The 21,395-nt window shown below is 34.7% G+C and overlaps 1 protein-coding gene across 2 annotated transcripts in view; it reads right to left on the bottom strand.

Moving 5' to 3' along the window:
• LOC113499262 (atrial natriuretic peptide receptor 1-like) overlaps positions 1-21,395 on the bottom strand; it is a 248,038-nt gene that overhangs the window by 125,079 nt on the left and 101,564 nt on the right. Inside the window, exon 5 of one of the 2 annotated variants that reach the window (XM_026879670.1) lies at positions 14,656-14,861. In XM_026879670.1, coding sequence (XP_026735471.1) covers positions 14,656-14,861 — 206 coding nt within the window. Of the gene's footprint in view, positions 1-14,655; positions 14,862-21,395 lie in introns of those variants that run through there. The other variant, XM_026879671.1, reaches the window with a different exon arrangement.

The raw sequence follows: 21,395 nt of genomic DNA, 5'->3' as shown, positions 1-21,395 counted from the left end.
TGGTATGAAGAGTTTTAGAATTTGGGAAACCAACAGACACCCAAGAAAAATAGTACATATTTGGGAAAATTTTTACTAAAATAAATTTTTGTCCAAAACGTCCTCTTTACAATTTCCCAAATACAATATAAGACTGATGTACATATGTTCCTCGTTGTTAATCTTCGTATGGAAATGCCAACAGACCCTTAAGAATATGTTAAATTTTCGCACTTCTGGCCCTGATTTTACCCCAAAGGGACCCTCGTTAGGGTAAAAGGGATCTGAACAAAAATAAAATGCCCTTCTTTATGTCGTATTAAGACCAATTCTTAGTAAGCTATTCACGAAACTGTATGCATTTACCATAACATTTTATTGAAGTAAATTGTTAATATTGTATTCAACTTTTCCGCTTTATGTACCGAGTCGCTTTAGTACAGGCAATATGGGTATTGCTTGCATCCTATTTTCGATGGCATTTTATATCTATAGAAATTTGTCCTGAATTTACCCCAACTTTCCAAAATTGTAACGACTTTTAATTGGGCATAGTTAAGTTTCTATTCGATAAAACATAATTTCAGGCAATTACCTATCCTGCAAAAATCTAATTGGCAAGTAAAAAATACGCCAGTGGAAGGCTATTTATCAGGTCGAAGCAGCAAACTTGATCAATGAGATTTCAACTTTTTATCTTTCAATAGTCCCTTTGCAAATAATTTCATATTCCGAGCGACATCGGCAACATTATTGGATTTTGCGGTCAACACTAACTAGATTGTGCATCCCAGTTACCGGATTGAAATAGTCTGCGCGTCTTAGCGGTTTCTGTCTTCAATTTATTTAGGTGTGAGGTGAAATGAATCGTCGACGTAAATTGTGAGTAACGTATGAGTGAAATGCTGAGTAACTAATCCTTCTGCAACCAGGCATCTGGTATCTCTTTTATCGTAACAGCAAAACAGTGAACGTTTTCAGAGTTGACATGTATTTTTGTTGATAAGCAATTTTTATTTTTATTTCATCAATGAGACATAACTATGATGCAATAATTTTATTTTTTTCTTTCTCACGTATTGCTGGGCAAACACAAAGAAAATACTCCTTAAAAAGTAGTTAAGGTTAGACAGGAAATCGTTTCATGTAAAATAGTGGATTTGGCTATGTCCGGAGAGAGATTTAGGAGCCCTCATGTTTGTTCTCTTAAAGGATAATAACAGTATGAATAAAATATCATTATCATATTAATGATTTGTATTACATTTTTGTCGTGCAACAGATAGTTGTCAAAATTCGTGAGCACAAATCTCAGTTTGCAATATTGCAATATTAGATTTTATAATTTTTAATGCGGATTAAGTGATAATAACTTTGCACTTGTCACTTGCTTCAAAGCGGATAAGTAACACATCGTGAACAACTCTGCACCCGATTTTTTTAGGGTGTTGTTTTATGCCATGACAGATTTGACTGCATCTATAGCCGAGTGGTATAGTTGAACACGTCAAACTAACTCGCGTGAGGTGTCGTAGGTTCTAACCCTACGTATTACAAGTATTTGCGTGATCCGTAAACGCTTCATCATCATCATCAGCCTATCGCAGTCCACTGCTGGACATAGGCCTCTCCAAGTGCACGTAAACTACACTACTACTGGTTTGAATTCTTAGCACCAAGTTGTACATTACCCATATCATCAGCAAAAATGTTTAAGATCTGAACTACCTAAAATATTTTCTTCTTAGATAACATGTTGTGTATCAGACTAACAGTGAAAAACTTTGTATAGTAACCTCCGCTTAATGACCTTAAAATTGCCAATAGTAAGCCAGCGCGCGATCAAAAGCTCGTTATCTCTGATACAGGATTCTTTGGAGCCAGACAAGTTTGATATTTAGCATCTAACCTACATACCGAAAGGGTAAGATACAAAATTATATTACGTTAGCTGTTGCTCACGGGCCCGCCTGTTTCAAATCGAAAATTATCCCATGGAAACATAAAATCAGGATAAAATCTGTCCGATGTCTTAATCTTGGTTATAAACTATCTGAGTACTAAGTTTCGTCTAAATCGGTTCACTCGTTTTTGCGTAAAAGAGAAACAAACGTCCATTCATCCAGTAACAAAACTTTCGCCTCAACTGTATTAGTAGGTTATGGTTATATATTTTGGTGTATTCGTTTGACTGCCAAGGTTGTAAGTTCATATCCCAGGTACAACAAACCCGTGTGTTAGCTAGGAAACCATTACATGATATGAACGTCCGCCATAAGACGTGTCATGATCGCTCTATTGTATTGGCATGACAATTCAAAGCCCCGTTATTTATCTGAAAACAATATCATTCCTCTGCGAAAAAAATATAAAGTTTTCCATTAATTTTTTTACTCCAATGCACATTAACATTGTCTAATTAACTGCCTCTAAATTAACGAATAAAATTTAACTTCATATAGGTGAGAACAACCGTTCAAGGCCGTTCGTGGAATTTCTAATTAAACCTTCGCAACAAATCGGCTCTTTATTGTTCTACATTCGTTCCTTCTTCTTGATTTACCTTGTACAAATGGTTGAACTGAAAAGGTTTTAATGTTTTGTCTTTTCTTGTCGCAATAACGCAATTATGAATTTGATCGATGACATATTACCAGAAGTGACGTGGGTATTAAAACGTTAAAATATTAAAATCAGTTTATGAAATCTATGAGCGAAGTCCCAAAACTTTATTTGTGACCCGACAAATTTATGACCGTAACAACTCCGATCTTTACTTTTAGTACTTCTAGTTGTATTTATACTAATATATAAAGCTGAAGAGTTTGTTTGTTTGTTTGAACGCGCTTATTTCAGGAACTACTGGTTCAAATTGAAAAAATGTTTTTATTTTTTATATTTTATTTTGTGTTCAAGAGACCATTCATCGAGGAATCTTTTAGGCTATATAACATCACGCTGCAACTAATAGGAGTGAAGATACAATGGAAAATGTGGCAAAAATGAGGAAAATATTCATCTTCGAGGGCTTCCGTTCAAAAATTCCTAACTTATATCTTCTAACGACGCGGACGAAGTTGCATCGCGGTTGCAGCGCGGTTGCAACAGCTAATCGGTAATATACTTAAATAAAAATTTAAAAAATGTGAAAATTTGACTTTTCCAACTATCACAATTCACTTGGTGATCGATAGAGTTACAGATAAACAGCGGAATCTCAGTGATAGGGTTTCCCTTTTATCCTTCGGTTATGGAATCCAAAAGATAAAAATGGCATAAAGAGCCTAGCAAAAATAGATGGCTCACCCAAAACTGCACCGAATCAAGTATTCGGTCTGTGTTCACCGCTGAATCTGTAATACAAAAACCTAACTTCTACGTATTTCCAAAAAGCCAAAAACTACGGCAGCCATTTTAATATTGTAAGTAAAGTAAGCATTACTACTACAATATAGAAAATAATTAAGCTATAACTTTGCTCCAAATGTTACCCCGGGCAGTAAGTTCACACGTGATATTTAAGACCTTGTTTCTGCTTTTGTGGGGTTTAAACGAGCTCAGAAATCCCTTAGACCGCAATTTTCGGCATAAGAAATTGCTTCGCCGAAACATTTAACACTACTGAGTATGTAGAGCTCAAACTATAATATGTGAAGGTCTCTATTTTAGCTATGTTAATAAAGGAATGTAGCGGTTTTTTTTGTCAAAAAAGATCTTACGACTAGTTTATGAACATGAACCTCATAATTTTTAATGGTGGATACTAATTTGAAAAATGCCACGACCTAAATTGTGTGTTAATAAATAAATTGTGTTTGTAAAGAATCTTTCCTCCAATTACGTGTGCAATTTTATAGACAAAAGTTTCCTTTGATGGAAACATACTGGTTCATCACGTACGTTATGTATTTGCTGAGTAAACTCGGCATGTGTTCCATGGGAGACTAATCTGAGCCGAACATAAACAAACGAGATAGTTCGGAACAAGCCTGAACTATGACGCGAGAGAAAATTGAAAGCAAAATTATGCTGCCTTGCTCCTTATATTTAGTCAGTCATTTATTACTTTCATAACCTTAAAAGCACGGATGGCAAATGGCATAGATTGACACTCCAATTAAATCCACTATACTACTAAGAATTATTTGTGTGATGCTTGTTTCGAGACTGAGTTTTGATGCATCCGGCTTGAATGTTTGTGAAACCCCCCGCGACAAAAGATTTTTTTTATTGCGAGAGTCGTTTACTTAAAGTAGTAATAATCATACCTACAGCTGTGCATACCAGTTCTAAAGCTTAATAATGTTATCCATCGTCTTTTCCTTCGTTTATTAGATGAAATCGTTTCCGCGTCATTAATATATTCGAGGCTTAGCTCCAGCGTCGCCTGAAAAACTGATCAATTTAATCTATGATCAAGATTTATTTTATCAAGATCTCGTAAGACGTCTTGTTGACATTTCGCGTGACCCAAAGGCTGGGAAAGGATCACCATTTTCATCCAATGTAAAATTGTCACCTGCCTGCTGAAAACAATAAGACATGACAAATATTGTGCTTAAAACATTGTAAGTCCAAAATTCTCCAAGTGAAAAGTTTACAAACGGTTATTTTTTTAATTCGAAATAAAATATACCCTTATCAAGCTTTAATTTGTCACTGATCAAGATTGAATGGTTTACATTGGAGGTCTTGACATAAACTTGTGGTGGTTAGCAAAATTTTTGTAAAGCGTTTTAGAAGTATGCCAAATTGGATTTGATCCTATCAAAAACAATTTCCTCGTAGTAAGTGATTGGGATTTTCATTAAGAGGTTTCTAATAGTTGAAGGATGGGTCGATAACTATTTAATATCTATCGGTATAGCTTCGATCGTGTCGGATTGCCGGCCCATCGGATTATGAGGGTCAGGGATAGACACCTGTGTTTACACAACCAGTTGTATCGGCTCCGTAAAAAGGTTTTATACCTACTGGACTATTGTTTTGTAAACCTATTAGAATCTATGTCAGGCCAATAATGGCTTATTATAAATGTCAAAATCCGTTTATCAGCTATCGAGCTCTTTGACTAAGTCTAGTAATAAATAATTATCTTTATTTAGGAAAATGATTATTAGGGTATAAGGGTTGCTTAATGCAGCGTACTTCAACTGGTTATCCTGTATTTAATTTGCCTCGTCGCTAGTCTGTTTCTACAAATCGTCATTATCAATACTCCACCCTATCAATTGATATAAGCGGTCACTTAAACCGAGACCGTTTAAGACTGATTCTGATTTTAGAAAAAATCAAGTCATAAAAATATTTTTGGTCTTATTTGAGTGATTTTTTCAGTATTGATGTTTTTCATAGTATTGTTAATTTGATTTTAGTAGATAGTGATCCTGAACCTCTTCAGACTAGACTACACTAAAGGTTAACACTTAAGCTTTCTTAGTTGTAATTGGATTTTTTCTACGACCACAACTATACTGTGCACTAAAAGAGGGTTTTGCTTGATTAAAACTAACAATTTATTCAGCTTTGATTAATATTTAAATTAAACGGTCCGATCGCGGACACAAAAGAACATTGTTCGAAATTCATTTTGGAAAACTGAAAGGAGGCTTTTGCTCGATATTAAATATTTGCAGGATGCGTGTTACAATAGAATAAAATTATATTCAATATGATAACTATCAATATTCCAATAATATATTTATGACTTTCGCCAAAAAGAAATACTTGTCTTTGATAGATAAGAACTCGACAGTTAAAGGTACCAATTGTAAAGGGAGAGAAAGATAATTATTGGTATCTTTGAAGATGGCACAGATAAAATATCTTATGAAGATGAAGTGTGAGATGAAATGTTTTTCTTTGAGTATTTATGTATTTATTTCTATGAATATAATTTCCTATGAAACGAGCATGTGGTTGTAGCAATCCACTCTTGCCCCACTTTGCTATGCACGCCTTATCCCACAATTGACCTATTCTAAGTTTTTACCACGTATTTTTTATTTTATTAGAATAAGAGAATTAAGTAAGAATCTTTAAGACAGTAATTTTGTGGCTGCTTTTACCAATTAAAATAGATTTGGTTAAACTAATATCAACCCGACATTTTTTTGTCAAACTAAGTGATGACTATGTATGAAACCTGTTTATTGATTCATTATGAATAGGAAACACTTACACACATCCCTACCAAAGTTAACCTGACGAAGTTTTTAGTTTTTTTTTTAAGCCGTCGTGTCACAGAGAAAATACGTGAATAGAGCTAGTTTTGTTATAAAGCTATTTCTTCTATAGCTGAAAAATAGGAAATTTTTCAGTCTACCAAAATTGTTTCTTGTTAAGGAGAGACGTCGCTCTACACCATGTAGTGTGTTACACTTCCACAACTGCAATAATATTACTATAAGACATAGCGGTAGGCTCTCTACCCTAGGTCTAAGGTGAATGTCTGCCAGTTTTACAGCCGGCCATTTCCGCTGTTTCACGCACGGTTTACGACCACCCATCCCTTTCATATTTCCTAGTATTGTGTTCTTTCTTCGCCTTTTATTGCGTCATTCTATCAAAGATCATTCTAATAAGTTATAAATTCGTTTACTGCTTTTATTTTTAGTGTTTTGTTTTTTTTATTGTTTATTGAGCTTTTAGTTTTTGATTGGACTGTGTACGAATTGTATTGCCAAACGTAATTCCTCCAACCAGGCAACCTCTTTGGGGGCGAATGTTCATGATTAGTGAATTCAAAATTAAATTCTTATTCCTTTTACCAGTACGTACCTATAAAACTCTAATTATACCAAACGATATTAACAATAGAATCAGAACGGTTCGACACCTCGTTTTATCAGGAAAATTGAGACGAGTCCCTAAATTATGACTGTCAGTAGGGACAAAGTGGGGTCTAATAAAGCCCTTAATTAATGACACGGCAAGATCCTTTTTACCCTCGCGAGCCCTTCTCTACCTGTACTACAAATGCTTATTGTAGCACTCGTACTATTGATGAAGCGGGATGATGCTATGCGTAATGTAGAGCGCTGTCTTACTCCCGCAACGGCAACTCTTATTTACATGTTTATAGTATTGAACAGTAATGACATCGCTGCGATGACGCGAAAAAAGGTTTATTTATTTTTGCTTTGAGTGATATCTGTTTATTTTTTAATCGCCTGTTAATTGTGAAGGAGTTTTATCTTTTATTTTTTTGGATTTCGTGTTTCAGGTGTTCAGCCTTTATTTGAACAATTAAGAATTTCAACAGCATCTTACCTCTTACTCTACTACCTTTTAGCATTAAGCGCTGACTCGTGGTAATCTTTCGTCAGATTTTAATCTTTTCTTAGATACTTTAATCGCCTTATCAAGATACATACTCTCGGATTTTGACTATACGATTTATTGTTTATCAACTTATGCGTATTATGTACTGTGAATGTATATTGAGGGCCTAACTAATCAACATCACGCTAAAACGTACAAATTCTAATTAAAGACAAATAGTCTTTGAACTCTAATTAACATGTTTAAATACTGTTAGTTCTCGTAAGATCAATGTACGGTGGTAACAACAAGTCGAAGTCGACAAATTGTCTGTCTGTATTCATGACTAAATTGTTGTTTGTTGTAAATTCAGTGCGCTATGTTGTGGAGTTTGTTGCGTCGTGTCTTTTTCGCAGTTAGAACACTTGAAGTGGTGAAGACTGGGAGAATTTAGGTACTGTCAAATATCGAATCCTTTGTAGCCTAATTTGAAAAAAAGATTTTTGATTTTGGTTTTCAATATACGCCTTAACTTTAATCGAAAGAGCAAAATGAAGATACACATGGGAGACTTTTTTATTTCAAGATCCTGCTGTCTTTTTTATCACATCCTGTAAAACAGGTCAATCAGAAACCGGGAAGAGGGTCAAATTTAATTTTAAATTTTAAAACAGATTAAATGAAACCTTGTAATGATAAAGTCAGTTGTAACCCCACTCGATATCTGGTGCTATCGACACTGACAATTAAGTTTGGGAGTTAAGGCCTGATCACACGGGAGCTTTTTTAACGCGCGTTAAAAAAGCGTTCAAGTAGAACAAATGCATTTCCAAGTACTTGTTCATACGTCCGTGTTTTTAAAACGCGACACTTTTTTATCAAGTAGTGTTGCATTTTGAGCGCTGGACGTTGGGCGCTAAAGGGAATACTCGTATGAACAAGTACTTGGAAATGCATTTGTTCTATTTTAATGCTTTTATAACGCGCTTTAAAAAAGCTCCCGTGCGAATCAGGCCTTACCGAGTGTCGAAATTTTGATCCTCGGACATAACAAGCGAATATTGCATATTCCGTTTAAAACACTTGTTATTTATTCGATGTTCAAAAATATCTTTAACAGTAGCGCCATCTGCTGTTGCAAGTTTTTATGTATTCCAAGAATTATTTTTATAAAGAATTATTTGCAATGAAACGATTCTACAATTTAAACATTTAATCTTTTCGGAGCTTTTGTTTTTTATGAGTACTGTTATAAAACAGTATTTTGGTATGTGCTATTCCTAGATGCTTGTTCTGGTAACTTTTTGAAATTTACACGATGAAATATTAGCAGTGCTAGCCTGGTTGGATGACCTTGTGATACTGATGATGGTTGTAGAGCCGAATTCCGATATGCATGCCATGCATCAATGCCTTTTCAACTTCAAGTACGTATTACAATTAATGAACAGATTTTAAAAACGCTGAAGAAGAACATAATGAGGAAACCATGGGCCCTATCACCACGCCTGTGAGTAATATAATTGCGGGTGTGGAAGAAAGATGTCACTATCTATGGAAACTTCTTACTAGTTAAGTTTTTGTATGTACTTCTCCACGTGCAATAAACCGAAGTTTAATTTGTTCAATCTAGTAATTGTATTATTTCTCACAGTTGAATTCTTCTTCATCGTGTAAAACGTAGCTAATATGTTCACTACTAAAAAGGTATATATTCTAATACGCTGGACTGAGCACTCGTTACAAAATGGCTATCCTTTTCGTCGGCATACAGCGAAGTAATTAGACTGCTAATTGCGGCAGCGTTTGCTGTCAAATATTCAAGGACATTCACTACCGGTTTTTGAATGCTTCCAGCGCTACTATGGCGTTTTGAATAGCGGGTAGCTGTCCAGCACATTATAATAAAAAAAGGTATTACTCGTCCCTGAAGTACCAGAACGTGTGAAAAATATATATTTTTGAGATCGCTAAGGAATATCTCATATTTACTGGACCTGAAGAAGACGTTCCATTTCTCTGAAACACTAAACTCTCAATTTTTTCTCAAATCGCGTAGAGAAGTCGATTTCTGCCAAATCTAACGCTAATCGCATGTATACAATGTATTGAACTGACAAGTCACGTCTCATGTCAATAGGGATGTGTTCAAATTTGAAGTTTTGTACTGGTTTAAAATTGTAGTATTGTGGATAAACCCTTAATATTAATAACAGTTAAAGGTCTTTGACTGCTATATTAACAAGGAAAATCACTATTTTGGCAATTGCTGATTTCACTTAAAATACGTAGTTTTTTTATCAAACCACAAACTCTTACGTCAATAACAACAAAAATAAAATGAAACAATGTCATAATATTGTTCTTTTTTTCGTATAAGCCTTATAATGCTACATAGAGTACATATACCTAGATAGGCATTTTGTAAGCTAGTTAGCGATTTCGGTAAGTTCTAAATCACTCTTATTCTGCGGCTAAATAATATACCGCAAATCATAGCTCATTTACTAGGGCTACATTAAAGGAGATCTCTAATAATTTTACTCAAACTAACGATGCGTGTGATAGCTAAACAATTTAACAAAAGAATACAGAGTCAGCAATGTATGACGTACATCACTACACTATTCATTTATCATAGATTTCTGGGATGATGCCAATAAAATGAATTATAAATGTTTCTACTATCAAAAATTTGCTTAGAAATTACGATACATAGTTATAGGTAACAGATTTAGCAAAGATTTTCAATATTATTATCGAGCGCTACTTGCTCGAAAGTCAGTCATAAATACGACTAGAAAACACCCAAGACATAAAAGAATTCGCGTCGTACATTTTATACCTGAAAATGAGAGGAGCAACAGTAATGCGATTGGTGTTCCAAACATTTTGTAAGATTTTGCATCTTTAAATGCAAGTGGCAGCAAGGGTGTTAATTGTAAACAAAAGGTTTTATTACAAATACAGAAAAGTAATTACGCATAATGAATCTGCTAAATCTACAAATTTTCAAAGTAAGTACTGCATCTACAATCTTGTGGATCGTTCTCTTCTCATACCTTATATACCAATATATTAATACCGTCCGTTCAAAAACTCTCTGTGACGATACGAAAAGAGATATAAATTAATATTGTCCCTTCAAAAACACAAAAACATTTGGAATGTCAGAAATGTTGCCAACGAGAAGAGTTCCACTTGGCAGGCTTCCCCGTTTGTGTCAAAGGCCATCCCACTTGGACAATGAATCATTTTCGATTCTCGCAACATTCACAACACACTTACAAGGATCCTTTGCCTCGGTGTGGTTTGCCTTTGAGTCAAATAATCCGGAAAATCCAAAGAGATAATCCAAAGAGATGATCCAACCTATTGATATTTCGTTGAGTGAAATTGGATATTGTTACTGTTTTTCAGTTGATTTATAAAAACATTTAATTATTCCAATCCGCCTATTTATTTCGCACACATGATTTAACACACTTGTCTTTTTTAGTCGTATTCTTGTTTTTAAAAGTAATTTTCCTGTAGTTGTATAGACATTTATGGGTTATTCGACTTGAAAGAAAAATTATGCTCAATCTACCCATGAAATTATGAAGTTATTTTATTTAATAACACTTAATAGGATTTAGCTGTATTACCTTTCATATTCGTAATACAGTAATCTGCATTATTATTTTTGGTATGATAACAAAACTCTACGAAAAGCAATCAAATATGTACTTAGATTGGTCACCATAAACTTACGATAACTAAAATGAATATTATACTTTAACACAAAAATACTTCATCAATGAAAACTAAACCAGTTCAACCCTATCACTAGAACCGTGTCGATCTCTCCCCTCCCTCTTCTATCTCCCATCGATATTGAAATTACAGCAGAAAATGGAAGCGTTTTTAATTAAAACACTACCAATTTGTATGCTGTGCTTTTACATAATATTAATATTGATACCTACATTAAGAGCTGTTTGACTACGGATAAATCCGTAACGTGTTTTAATAAAACTTCGTCGGTATGATGTACGCATGTTTAGTGGAGATAATGTTCCCTATTTAAGATTTCCTTTTTGAGACACTGTCGCTGCTGCCCCAAGTCATGATTCCTCCTGGTTTAAATCAGTCTGGTAGGTATTAGTCAGTAATTAGTCACGTATTTGTACATTAAAATAAAGACTCCCTTACTAAGGACGTTAATCCTCATGTAGCAAGATGTTTCAGAAACATTCAAGTCACGTGCACAAAGACACCCAGACTCAGGACAAACATTCGTCAATTACACAAATGCTTGTTCTGCGCGGTTATCTAACCTACGACTTGTCAGTTTGGCGAGGTGTCCTCTACTACTCGGCTATCCGTGTTTGCGAAATTAGAATTACGTTGATTGCTTTTATACACGTTTTCCCAAGTCCACCCATAGGTAACCATGTCTGCCAGAAATATGAACCATAGCACAACATACTCTGACCTTCTAAAGAGCCATCCATATTTATTTTATGAAAGTATATTTTTCTTATCCTACCTCACAAAATATCTGCGTAAGCAACTAACTGCATATGTTGATACTAGCTGTTGCCCGCGACTTCGTCCACGTGGGTAGAAGATATAAGTTATGATTTTTATCTGCCTACCTGCCCTGTTTTTTTCACATTTTCCATTGTATCTTCGCTCCTATTAGTCGCAGCGTGATGGTTTATAGCCTAAAGCCTTCCTCGATGAATGGTCTATTCAACACAAAAAGAATTTTTCAATTTGGACCAGTAGTTCCTGAGATTAGCGCGTTCAAACAAACAAACAAACAAACTCTTCAGCTTTATATATTAGTATAGATATAGATATAGATTTAGAAAAACCTACTATCTGAAGCTAATCCTAAAACGATCGAAAATACCTTTCATTACAGTTTTCAGAATTTTCTGTTTACAGATGTCGAGCTTAACGGTCACTGTAAAAATATTTGGGTATCGGGAAAATAACGTCCCGTTTCATAACGTTTGAGATTTAAGGCTTTTAGAGCGTTAAGCCTTTGATAATTAGTAATGTTTACTCAGTTTACCCAACATTTAAATGCTCTCCTTGGTTGGTTTTATATTTTAGAGAAACGAATCTCAATATATGAGAATTTTCGATGACGTTCATTACTAGTAATAATAACTAATTATTATAATGGGGGGTTCGAGAGACCATTGTTTATGTAAACAATAAAAGAAGAAATCCTTTACATTAGTGTAATGCTTGCTTTTCAATATAAAAAAGGAGAAAAGAAAAACTAAAAATCAAAATTTTCCCCGTGTCAAAATCTAATAGTTTTTATTTGCAAAATAGGCCTTGTTCCTGCCTCACCAAAATGTTAAATGATTCTGGTTGTGCGGAAAAATCGGCAAGAAAGGTATAATGACTAGTCAATTTTTTTGACATCATCGAATTCATATTGCCGCAACCACCATTATTTATTATTCCCACATATCATTAATGTGAATTGATCTATGTCTCTTCGAAACAGTTTACATAAAACTCTATGTACCATCTAACACACGGCAGCACATTTGTAAAATAATGTTACTTACAAATTTTGCTTTTCTAAAAATGGATACTTTATCTATGAACGAAACAAAAGGGACATCTCTGATAATACACGTCGCTTGCTTTTTGTTTCAGCAACAGCTGTTCAAGATTTATGTTTTATAAAACGTTCGCCTAAACAAAGGATGGGTACGTGAACTTTGAACATTTTGCGGAGAAAATGTTTTTTTTCTTCTATTGAAGTATTAAAATACACCCGCAATATTCTGCCGAAAAGTTGGCAGGAAAATGTCTTGATTACGAAACATCGCTAAGAAATCGACTCACCTGAGGTGCAAGGGTTTGTAAATCCAAGTGAAAGGCCTAAAACCTGGTAGTCTATTAACGATCAAGCAGAATTGTCCGAAAGGGTTACCGTGGCTGCAGTACACAAAGGGCAAAATAACATGGGTCTGTTTAGTCAGTAAATGTCAGACAATTCCTTCCATTCAACCCAATCTTTGATGAGTTTCCGGAGAAAAAGGGTCGTCTTCATGAACACTTTCTAGTAGGCCAAGGCACACTTCCAAAATTCCAATGCAACTCTACGCTACGTAGTCTACCGCTACAAGCAATTTCCAGAAAACATAAATTGAATTTAGTTAGAAACACGGAATAATCAAGAGAAATCATGTTCTTAGTTCAGTTCAATAAAAATATTATCTTTCAAAAAATAATAAAAAACAATCTTTATAAAATCTTCTAATTGTTCTGTTAATTTGTACTGTAACCTTCTTAAGATATATTTTCTAGACCAGAGTTACGATTCCACAACTTCAACAATATTATCTACTTTAAAACGTGGTGGTAGACCCTCAGGTTTATACTTTTAATTGATAACAAAAAACGAACTAAAAATTACTCAAATTAAAGTTATTGTAGATATTGATATGTTAGGTGTGCTTATTTTTTGTGCGTCGATAACTAACCAAAACCGTGGCTGTGCTCAATTTGTGCTAAGTGTAATTAAAATCACTCAAAAAACGTGTCAAAATCTTAAAATCTTCAGTCGTGCATTATAATAGAATATTCATTTATTAATGGATCTATTCAAAGGCAAGTCGTTTGAATATGTATTATTTTGGTATATAAATTGATTAATAAAATTTAAGTATAGAATATGAGTTTATGATACGCAAACGGATTAACCATAACACCTGTGGCATTGAAAATAGAATCGTCAAAACTATATATACCTATCTGGTATTTGCAATTACAAGAGAGGCTAGTTTGAATAGCGTTTTAATTACACAGCTATAGACTCGCCACTCAGCATCTCGAGATGTAATTACGGACAGACTATGAATAGCATGCATGTAAAAATAGGGCACTCCACAACGTGTTTCGAAAATATTTGAATGCACGACTAAAAATATCACACAGTCACTCAAAAATCAAAAGTAGGCAGTGTTATTAGCCCCTTAGCCGACCCCCAAACAGGACTCACTCGCGTAATTGTTTCCTACGACTTGAATCAACATTTCTTCGTAAGTCTGTTGCGCAAGCAATTCCCAGCCAAAAACTTCTATACTTTCAGACAACATGTATGTATGTATAGTAGCGGCTAGGAGGTATCCGCTAGAGTCTCCTCCGTACACTCTATACGCCGGTGTATCGTATATCAAAACCGTGCGACCCCATCCGAATCTGTTAAATAAAATATAAGGATGATAGTGACATCTGTTGTCGAATAGCGATAGGTAAAAGTTTTCCACAGATGTCAAAGCTTTGAACAGCGCCATCTGTGTTTTCGATATCGTACTGCTAAGTTCAACTTTAAGGTAAACTTACCAACGCGTCTTATAGATGGCAGCAGTGAGTTCTACAACTAAATAAACTTACTTGTATACTTGTAGCCCAGGTAGAACTTCAGATTTTCGGTGTAATTCAGTCCAGCATCAGACGTTGTATCCCATGGAGTGTAAATTATATCTTCTTTTTTCAGGAAGTTGGCGAAGGACTTCATCATGAGGTGGCAGGTAGACTTGCCGGCGATGTGAACTTGTGATTCGGGCTCGTTGATAAGCAGCAGTTGCCTCCATTCGAAGCTAGATGGCGTGGAAACAAAACTGTGTTAGCAAAGCCAAAAAGTGTCATGTGCTTAACTTTACAAATCACTCAAAAACATGTACTTAACGTTATACCATAAAAGTTTTACACAAGTATCTCAACCTATTTGTAGCAAAATAAGTTTGCAGTAAATAGAAAATACCTTGGTATGTAATAATAAATATGAAGTAAGTACTTGTGTATCTACAGACATTCAAAGAACGCTTAAAAAATCGACACCAAACAAATTAAATTCACCACAAATATATTTGTAAAGCTGCCTGAATCCTATACATAGGTATCTACCAGCCTACATAAAGGCAGATTAGACAGATTGAAAACAACATGGCGCCAACTCCAATTTACACAAAACGTCCACCAAAATGTCAAGTGGTGTATATTCTGTGTCCGTACTTAGTTGAATAAATACAGATAATTCTGATAAGCATAAAAGCTAAATGTTTATTATTTTCGTACATTTTATGGGACAAGAGATAAATTTATAAATTTCAGGCTATTTATGGACTGGTGATTAATATTTGCTTTCATTAATTTTTTTATCTTGTGTTTCATTATGAAAGAGATTTTTTTATTCATTTCTATTAGAAAAAGCTTAACCAGGGTTTTTGTGTTCATCTAAGCAAGTCACAGTCCTCACAGGGCCTGCTGACAGCTGGAAAAAAGAGCTTTCAAGTATAGAAAAAATAGGTGCAATAATAATACTACTTTAAGACGTGACTAGGCCTTCTATTAAAATTAATTTATATAAGTGGAATCTATAACTTCTCAAGTGTTTAAGTAACTGGACTTGAAGTTTATTCAAATCACGAAGTTCAAAGTAAACAAGGAAATTAATACAAGTCAGCGACTGAGAGAATGATTGATGATATACTCGTGTTTGGGACGCGGTTTATCCTGTGCTCTTATGTTATAAGCAGATTCAAGAAAAGAGGAACCTACTCAACCTCAGGGGATGGTTGCTTTGCTTTTCTTGTAAGATAAGGATGCACGCTGGGGAAATAATGTTACTGTACTGTGTTAACTCAAAGCACAGAAAGGCTCAAGAAAATTATATCCAAGCAACAGGTGCCAAGATATTGATGGTGTAATTAGGAACTCATGATATCAATTTTAGGTGACCTGACCAAAAAAATGAAAAAAAGTCCATGATGAAATGTCATCTCTCTTTCAGTCACGGGTCTGGGATTTAGGCATTGGGATCGTCCAGTGGTAAGATGGATGGATTTTTTTAGATAATACATTTTGTGACACCACAGTTTTATTTTTGGATTCGAATTTATATTCGAAGTTATTTTATCTATAGTGTATTATTATCATAATAATAGTACCAGCGTGTACAATCCCACTGCTGGGCACGTGGGTTCTTCTCGTATTGGTAAGGTTTGAGCACTGATCCCCAGGCTAGCTCACTGTGGGTTGGCAGTTTATAGATTTCAATATTTGGAATCCAGATTTTCTCACTGTTTCTCAGTGGTGTCTTAGAATAATTAAGAAATTACACATAACTTAGAAAAGTGACATCGGTACTTTGCCAGCTATGGGATCGAACTTGCACCGAGTGCATACAAATCCGTGCATGAAAACGGCAAGGCTACCGCGACATATATTTTTCACGTAAATTATCCACGAACAAAAACTTCGTGCCGAACTAAATTCCCTTTAAGACATTTTTGTATTGTGTAAAGGTTTTAAATCTGTGTCTAAAGAGGTTGTAGGAACATCAAAGAGTTTTACACAACAGACGTATATGACTTAACATCATGATCAAAAGGTGCTTTTAGTTCCAATTCCCAACAACCATCTCGAGCTTCCGGCAATATTTGGCAAAGAGAGCCAGTTTGGGGAAAATCTCTTTTACGCGCTATAATAGAATGTTTTAACCAACATGCCAGATGTCATATAAAATGTAAGTTAAAGGCAGTTAGCCTTTGATTAGCATAAACGGAGTAAGGGATAATGGTTACTTGATGTCACAAACGGTAGGACGTGAACGTCGTCAACATGTCCAGAGGAGATATTTTAACTTTCGGTCATCAACCTCGGTAGCTAAGTTTGGAGAGCCACCACATTGAATCTGATATATACATTACGTAGTAAAAATAAGGTAAATATTTTGCAGGTTTTTATACTACACGAAACTTGTATCTGAAGAGCAGTTACATTCAATCGCAAAAACAAAAATATGCTGAGCTGTTTGCTTCAGCGGGTTTTGTACTATTACAAAACTCGTGGAAGCAAACATCGTGACAACCGGAGCAGACCCTTGCAGGCCCGAGGCTAAATATCGGACGCAGTCCAACCGCTACAGCAATGTCTTATATTATATGCCCGATATAGTACATCATAATTCGCATTTTGTTTAGACTAAGGTAGGTAAGACCATTGCATGAAAGATTGCAATGCATTGAAATACACCGGTACACAAACGCGAATGACGCTACCCGTTCCCTCCCCCCAGGAGAACGAGTAACCGTTGCGAAGCCTAACCAAAAATAAAAATGGAATGCAAACACTTTAGGAAAGGATAAAACCCGAGCCCTGTGTGTCGCAACTACGACTTACACTTGACCGGTATTATTTACATCCATGTTTAAACGCTTGACTTTTTCTCTGACACCTTTATCTCGACGAATTTAATTTGTTACCAAATTACACATTATATCCTACCTTTTTGTTCTCAAGTTAATCCTTACCTAACCAGAAAAATAAACTTTTGTTTTCGAAACAGCCTTGTTTCAGATACATTGTTAAAAAGTTTTCTTAATCGTCTCCCTTCACGGGATCCTTCGGAAAGTTGAGCTACTTTATCTAACAGCCCTCTAAACTCTGAACACACTTGTAAGACATCAATTGGTTTTGTTTAAGCTTTAGGGATGCATGTTCACAATGTACTAAATTTACTTTCTTATTTCATCTCTCTCTCTTCAGATAAATATTTTACGATGCATTACGAAAATGCTGATTAACGGAGTATTATAGTACAATGGAGTTATTACCAACGTAGCTCAAGAAATGGACAAGGCAGAAGAAATATTATATTTTTCTTGGAATTAACTCAAACCCGCAAGGAGTAGTGATCAATATCACTACCGTAATTGGTGATTACTCAAGTTCCTCAAATAGACCTACGAGAAATTCTAGGAATGGATTCTCTCCACATCTATACTAATATAATAAAGTGATTAAGTTTTGTGTGCTTGTGAAGTTATAACGGGTAATCTCAGGATCTACGGAAACAATTTTGGAAATTCTTCTAATAGGAAATCACATTTTTGTGAGGGACAAACTATTTAACCACAGGCACAGGCAAACCGATAAACCGGTTTTGTGGAGCACTACATATTGCAATTGTATATTTAACGAATAAAAATAAATAAATAAATAAAATAATAATTTTGGCAATCCTAGAAAATACTTGTATAGGACGTAGGAATAGTTTAAATAAAATCTTATTTCACATAGCAGAGAATGCAAATCGATATGGTTTATTACTGAGTATTATTTTCTAGACAACCCTTGATTTAATTTTTTAATGACAGGTACATAATTTACTCAATCCTGATAATCAAAATTAGACCCTCTGTCTCCTGCAATACCTGTAAGTGATGTGTAAAACGCAAATCCCATTACAGAGTCCAAAAGCTCTTGTAGCACAAACCACTTCAAATGCCAAACTGATTCGGAAATTGCAGCGAAAATTCCAGTTGCCACTTCGATTGCCGGTAATCGAGTGCAACATCCAACCGTACGTTATATTTCGTATGACTCATATGTGTTTTTGAGATCATTTGAACGAATAGACATAGTGCCTTTCTTCGCTTTTCATAATATGGTTGATTTATAACCTGGTGTCAAAGTTTTTCTTCAGCTAGTAGTAAGCTGAACTGGTAAAACACACCTTTGAAAATTCTCAGATTATTTGGTTTATTCACGATGTTTTCTATCACTGCTTTTAGGAACTGTTTATTACCTAGTGTCCAGTACATATTGGTGCATTTCTATAAGTGCGCATTATTTGAACTACGATCTTTGATTCGGGAGTCCAACGGTCATGCGACGGCAACATTTTAGTAATAAAAGTTTTAGTTTTAATCACGTGACTCAAAATGTCCAAGAAGCTGAAATACATAAAACCAGTAAATGGTATCAATCGCTATTATTGATTGATTATTATCTTTTTCTGCTCACCAAACCCATTGTTTCAATTCGCGTTGTATGACGCCACTGTCCAATAACCTCCCGGTTATAGCTTTTTCTATCCTCTTTTATTTTAATGCCTTTCCCAACGAGTTTAGGTTCAAGATTGAATCAACATTAGTCGACTTATCTGAAAATTATTATCTATCGAACATAAGTCTCTTGGAGGTATCTCACGTGACGGTCTTAATTCGCAACAAATTTCATTTTAAATACATACGCTGGGGTCAATAAATTTTAATTTTAAAGTGTTTGTATAAAAAGGTTCTGCACCTTTCTTTCAAGTATCTAAACTAATAGAGTAGGTTTAGAAAAATAACACACCTCCCGACGCTCCAATTTATTCAACTGACTTGAGTAAATTTATTTTCAACCAATTGATGTTAATTCGATTTCTATTGAGATACCCACGCTAAAACACAGAGCGCGACGTGTCGATCCATGAATGCCTTAACTCATAACAGTCTTGTTGCCTAATGTTTGTAAAACGACACAAGGACTAAATTCCAAAATGCGGGAGATTTTTTTTAATATGCGTCTATTTCTATCCCCTTCTGATACATCCTTCTTCACTAGACATGTCCAAATGTCAGTGTCTATTTTGTTTTACATCATGAAATTTTCCCGTCGCCTTGATCCGCAGTTAGCTTCGCAAGAATCGTAAAAGCAGAGCCTTATTTACAGCCTATAACATCGCATCGGGCGTCTTAATTGGAACTCATTTTGCCACTCAAGGTTATTCCCTTGTAAGCAGATTCATTTGAAGTATTTTATGAATGATATATTCACGTAAGGGTTTGGATCTTTCGTGCCCGTCTGTGATTGAGCATTATTTAACAAGCTGTTTTTTTTTTAATTTAGACATTAATGTTATGTTTGTTTTCATAGCGACAAAATGTTTGGGTGTCAATGTGTATGTGTATAGACAAATTCATTAAATCATTGATGCTGTGGAAGTGCTGTATAATATTATTTTATCAGCAAAACATCGACCGACTTCAAATAAAACTACTGAGCAAAATTATTTTTTATGGGAAAAAATTACAATAGCTGTAATTTTTTCCCATAAAAAATAATTTTATCATGATAAATAATCAACAATATCAGTTCATTTAGTCCGAAGTTCTGAAGTAAGAAACAAAACAATACAGTCGAATTGAGAACCTCCCTTTTGAAATAAGATGCGTCTATATAGATGACGTGTATATGTAGGTACTGCGAATTTGCTTTCATGTCAAAAATGACTAAAACCTTCATGTTACATTTCAGTCAACTTACCGGAGCTCATTAATTAGCTCGTCACTGCGGACCAAGTATTTTCTTTGACTCGCAAATGACGAGTGAGGTATAATGGCTTCGCGGTTTTCGTACGCTCCGCAGCTTTTACTGTGGTACAAAAGTAGTTACTTAAATGGCTTTCAACCCCTGTCTACAACCCATGAATTATATAGGCCTGGATAATTTATTTGCCGATGTTTACCTTTAATTTTCAAACCAATTTTTTTTCAAATTCATTTTTTTTTAATGATGTGAATTGAACTTTGTTATATTTCAGTTCCAATTACAAATAAAACTATTATAGGAATAAATAGTCAAATCTGTGAAAATAATTTTATATTCACAGTCTATTTAGTCCTTTAGTCAAATCAGACAGTTACGTTAACAATATACATTCCTGCGTTCTATTGGGTGTGAATAACGTTAACATACACGTTTGTGGTATTGCAGTATTGCAGTATTGGATAGTCAGCGACTAACTTAAGGTCCAGCGGTTTGGTGAAATTCATCGAATCGAAGCTTCGCTGTTCAGTTCTAAACTGCAAAGTAAATTTGACCTCCTATAGAAAAAAAAAAGACTTTTGTTACTATTTTGAGACTAGCTGTTGCCTGCCAAAGAAAATTGTGGAAAAATGGGGACATAAAATCTGGACAAAAGCTATTCTTCGTGTTAATCCTGGGGATAAACTATTTGTGTACCAAGTCTCGTCTAAATACATACTATAATTACTATATATAGTAATAATATATACGATAATAATATATATAGAATTTTTATAATGTATACTTAGAATAGGCTTTACACATATAATTTGCGTCAATAATTATTATTGGTATGTCTGTTTAACTTCAAAATGTCATCACTACCCGTATATTGGTATCCTAGTATTTCGTTAACCTGATAATAATTGTATTTCATCAACTTTTGTTATCTTTTCATATATTTTTTCAGCTAACTGCTTCTGTTTTCACAAGCTTCAAATATTCAGGCACGACCGCATCGTATGCAAACTGTGTTGGTTTAATACCAATAGTTT

The sequence above is a fragment of the Trichoplusia ni genome, chromosome 12 (assembly GCF_003590095.1).
Source record: "Trichoplusia ni isolate ovarian cell line Hi5 chromosome 12, tn1, whole genome shotgun sequence".
Classification (NCBI taxonomy): domain Eukaryota; kingdom Metazoa; phylum Arthropoda; class Insecta; order Lepidoptera; family Noctuidae; genus Trichoplusia; species Trichoplusia ni.
Note: the sequence above shows the minus strand (reverse complement) of the source record. Positions and strands in the feature narration are given on the sequence as shown.